We start from the raw sequence: 4,419 nt of genomic DNA, 5'->3' as shown, positions 1-4,419 counted from the left end.
TCGGTGTTGCGCATGCGCCACTGAGTCTCGTGAAAACCAATGTTTGTTTACAGGAGCAAAGGAAGCAAAGTTTCCTTACTTTAGCAAAGGAAAACCAGTCTCCTCTTGGCTTATCCTCGTTTTTTACTTCTAATTCGTGACTGCGCTTCCGCGTTCTTCACTTCTGTGTGGCGCATGCGCAACGCTGACGTCCTACGTCATCCTCCCGGAGCTGCTTCCGTGTACAACAGTGAGCGCAAGCTAGATTAAATTAATTATGTTTTAAATACGTTTATTTTTCTTACAAAAACACATCGATTCATTAAAGGAGGCCTTTGTTCACCCCCCGGAGCCATGTGAGGGAGTTTTTATTATGGATGGATGCGCTGTATTTCACTTCTTTTGGACTGAAGCACTGCAACACCCGCTGACTGCCATTGAACGGCTTGGAAGATCAAAGACAATTTTTTATATAACTCCGACTGGATTCGTTTGAAAGAAGAAAGTCATATACACCTAGGATGCCTTGAGGGTGAGTAATTCATGGGCTAATTTTCATTTTTGGGTGAACTAACCCTTTAATGACACAAACAGCAGTAGGTTTATTAGGCTGCTGTCCCTTTAACACAGAATGCATGGATCTAATATACATGTAAGGTCCGCGCACCTGGCCCAAGAAAGGTATCCAGTGGCGGATGAAGGTCTCTTGCGTGTTCGGTCTTTTCAGCGCGCAGAGTTATTCAATTTAGGTTTAACTCAATCTGACTCCATTTTAGTATCTGAATTCTAATTTAGGTTGAAAGGCACATTGGTTGTTTGTCGGTCTCTGATTATTCTTACATTCGATTATTCTAATTAACTCTTTACTTTGTATTTTTTTTCTCGTTCATTAGGAATCTATGTCGCTTAGGATGCCTCACGGTTTGCTATGCGTGGGCTCCACGATCACAAAACTCGCCAGTTTGATCCTTATTCAGAGGTTTATGGCTAATACTATTTACTTTAAATAGTAGGTTTGTTTAGCCCCCTACAATTACCCATGTAATGCTCAAACAATAATCAGCGGTTCTTCTAGACCCTTAGTCTAGACCCCAATAGTTATTATAACTACGTACAACTTAATTAACACTTCAAATATTAATCAGCGGTTCTTCTAGACCACCTTTGTCTAGACCCCGACAGCTAATCTAGCTTCGTATGTGAAAGTGAACTGCACACAGCAGTAAATATGACCCAAAATGACAGTTTTTCTTAGCTGCTTTGTGTTTGAAATGTCAGTCAAACATTTGAATTCATCATCATTGTCATTTACTCACACTGGTCAATGAGAGTCTAAAATAAAGAACATGAAAACTTTTTGTTTCTTAGAAATACAACCTTTGTATTAATGTTGGTTCAATAGTGTTTTGAAAAATCACATTTAAAGTGATCACATGAAGGTTACACCACATTTTTTCAAGTAAAAACCGATAACATTTTCCTTTGAATACATGAGTGTACACATCTTATTAATTGAAAACCTTTTGAAAATATAGTTTAAGTGAAAATCATTTTTCATGTATAGTTGCACCACTTGATTTCACCAATAGTGTTTTTTTAAATGCTGCTTTGCTTATAATAATAATAATCATAATAATAATTAAATATTATGTCAAATTTATTTTTCACTTTACTCTTCAAGAATCTTTTTTTAAAGCTCTTTGTGGAAAAAAAATAATTATCTTGAGTTGGATCTTATCAATGAAGCGGTTGGTCCAATTCAACAAGCCTGTCTGAATTATTCGGTCAAAAATTCATGATCCATTAAATTCTCAGTGTATATAAATAAAACAAGTACTGTTTCACTCCAAATTGCGGTGTATTACAAAAGAAAAATAGGTAAGAGCACTGTACCTCGGATCACGTGTAGCACTTTGAAGCTGCTTTGAACCAATTTGTATTGTATAAAGAGCTATGGAAACAAAAGTGACTTGACTTGACATGCTTGACAATGTTATATTTATTGTTCATAATGTTTCCTCTACAGGTCCTGCTCAGGTTCCCATGATGTCCCCAAATGGTTCAGTGCCTCAAATCTATGTGCCTCCTGGATATGTTCAACAGGTGAGTCATTACGGAATTAATTTCATATTATTTTTATAGGAGTTGTTATTTTGGTTTGGTCAAAAAGATGCAATTTTCGTTCTCATTTACATCTCTATTGCCATTTTCCAATCTTGTTGAGCTTCCGACCTAACAGCATTTTCAGGCATCATAGGCACTGTAAAAGTTAAGACTGCACCCTTAGGACACACTCTTGCCTATAAAAGAGCTAGATAGAGTGCACTGGAATAGATAAAAAAATATATATATATATTTCAACAAGATATCAAAATCTTTACCTCAAATCAGGCTACAAGTACGGTATGTGCAGTATGCCCTGTCTAATTTTCTCTCCGTCTTTCCATATAGATCATTGAGGAGAACGGAGTGAGGCGGGTGTTGGTCTTACCTCAGACGGAGTTTCATCCGGGAGGCCATTCCCCGCTTCACCACCCGCCCCCTCCGCCTCCCCACGCCCACCTGCAGGCCTTCATCCCCCACCCGCACATCATGCACCCTCACCCTCACCTGTACTCAGGCATGGCTGGAGGAACCGGAGATATGAACCCCCAGTACATCTCCCAGTACCATCCAGCACACACGACCATCTACTCAGAGCAGGGTCAGTTTACACACACACACACACACACACACTTTTGCTTTACCAAGAGTGAGGACAGAATGCTGTGCCACTGCTGACTCTTCAAGGAAAAAATATAGGCCTATATTTTAGCTGTGTTATGAACTCTCAGAGAGGGAAAGACTGAAAAGCTGTGAAATATGTTTCCAGTAAATAGTCAACACAACAAAAACAAAATCCTGTAGGGAACACTTACCTTTACCATAGACTCGGGACACTTTACTAAAATTTCAATAATATTATTATGCAGTATGCTATAAATGCACATTTAAAAATTACACAAAAAATGATTAAATATATTTATTAATATAATTAAGTTGAATTATTAACAGCAATTTAGTTCATATTAGAAGTTAATATCGGTCATTTATCCTGTACGAGTATTCATAGTGGTAATCATTTTAATATTAATACATAATAAAAATAAATTAAATCACTTGCATGTAGTCTTTTTAAATGAAATTGAGTTTTTGAGTTAAGCATTAGAGTAATACATTTTTCAAGTAAACAATCAGTAATAAAGAGAAAATAAATCAAAATAAGGGCAGTGATAATTTTTCTTGATAGCATTGCTTTTTTATTAATATTAATGGCATAATCAGTGTTATTGTTAATTGGAACTAAAACTACTGAAATAAAATAATAATAATAATTATTATTATTATTATATATAATGTTAGAAGAAAAGCTTAAACTTAAACGAAAATTAGAGGCAACTAACTAAATACATTTTTTGAAGTACTAAAATTAATATATATATATAAAGAATTTATACGTTTCAGATCATGGACACTTCGCTGCATGGCGCATTTGCACTATTTTTCAATAATTCAATGATCCGTTGCACATTATTCCTTACATGTCGCTCTTTTTTCCGATTTCCTCAGATACTCACCCTCCACATGGACGTGCGGCATTTGCTCACAGAGATGAAAGGGCTAGCAAAACCTACGAGAGGCTGCAGAAGAAACTGAAGGAGAGGCACGGGGTGGGCGGAGGGGGAGGTGGAGGCCTGGCCCTCTCCAAAGACAGTCCCCCTCCTTCCCCGCAGAAGAGCCGTGGGACACCGCCGTCAGGAGGAGATCTCCAGAACGGGCTGGGGGGTAAGGGTGCAGACGAGCAAGCACAGCCCAGCACTGCAGTCACCGCCCTGGGCAAAAGTCCAGGGAGAGGGAAGGACACAGAATCTGGAGGTAGGATATACATTAGGTTCCTAGAACCATTAGAGTAAAGCAGTAAACCACAGGATGCTGTGTGTTAGTGTTTTTACCACAGTTAAAGGGATAGTTCATCCAAAAATGAAAATTCTGTCATCATTTACTCACCCTCATGTCGTTCCAAACCTGTATGAGTTGCTTTCTTATGTTCTACTGAAATAAAATAATAATAATAATTATTATTATTATTATATATAATGTTAGAAGAAAAGCTTAAACTTAAACGAAAATTTAGAGGCAACTAACTAAATACTAAATATTTTTTGAAGTACTAAAATTAATAAAACTGATATTAAAAAAAAGAAAACTAAATAACAATATTAAAAATGACAATTTATTAATTTATCAACTATATTTAAATGAAAAATAAAAAATATATAATGATCGGAGTGTAAATAGCCCCATAGGGATCTGTTTTTTTTTCTTCTCTTTTTTCTTTTTTTCAAAAGCGTCATATTGCACCGAATTTTCATATTCAGTGTGAAAAAGCCTTTAGACTAC

At 36.5% G+C, this 4,419-nt stretch overlaps 1 protein-coding gene across 1 annotated transcript in view; it reads left to right on the top strand.

Annotated features, from left to right (window-relative positions):
* Nucleotides 1–1,997: 1,997 nt before the first annotated feature.
* Nucleotides 1,998–4,419, top strand: part of LOC107561755 (fibronectin type-III domain-containing protein 3A-like) — a 36,418-nt gene continuing 33,996 nt past the window's right edge. The window contains exons 1-3 of the mRNA XM_016246232.1: nucleotides 1,998–2,082; nucleotides 2,431–2,683; nucleotides 3,589–3,894. Of these exons, the coding sequence (XP_016101718.1) occupies nucleotides 2,023–2,082; nucleotides 2,431–2,683; nucleotides 3,589–3,894 (619 nt within the window). The 5' untranslated portion in view covers nucleotides 1,998–2,022. The remainder of the gene's footprint in view (nucleotides 2,083–2,430; nucleotides 2,684–3,588; nucleotides 3,895–4,419) is intronic.

The sequence above is a fragment of the Sinocyclocheilus grahami genome, unplaced genomic scaffold (assembly GCF_001515645.1).
Source record: "Sinocyclocheilus grahami isolate Dianchi unplaced genomic scaffold, SAMN03320097.WGS_v1.1 scaffold790.1, whole genome shotgun sequence".
NCBI classification, from domain to species: Eukaryota; Metazoa; Chordata; class Actinopteri; order Cypriniformes; family Cyprinidae; genus Sinocyclocheilus; species Sinocyclocheilus grahami.
This window is presented reverse-complemented; position numbering and strand designations above follow the sequence as displayed.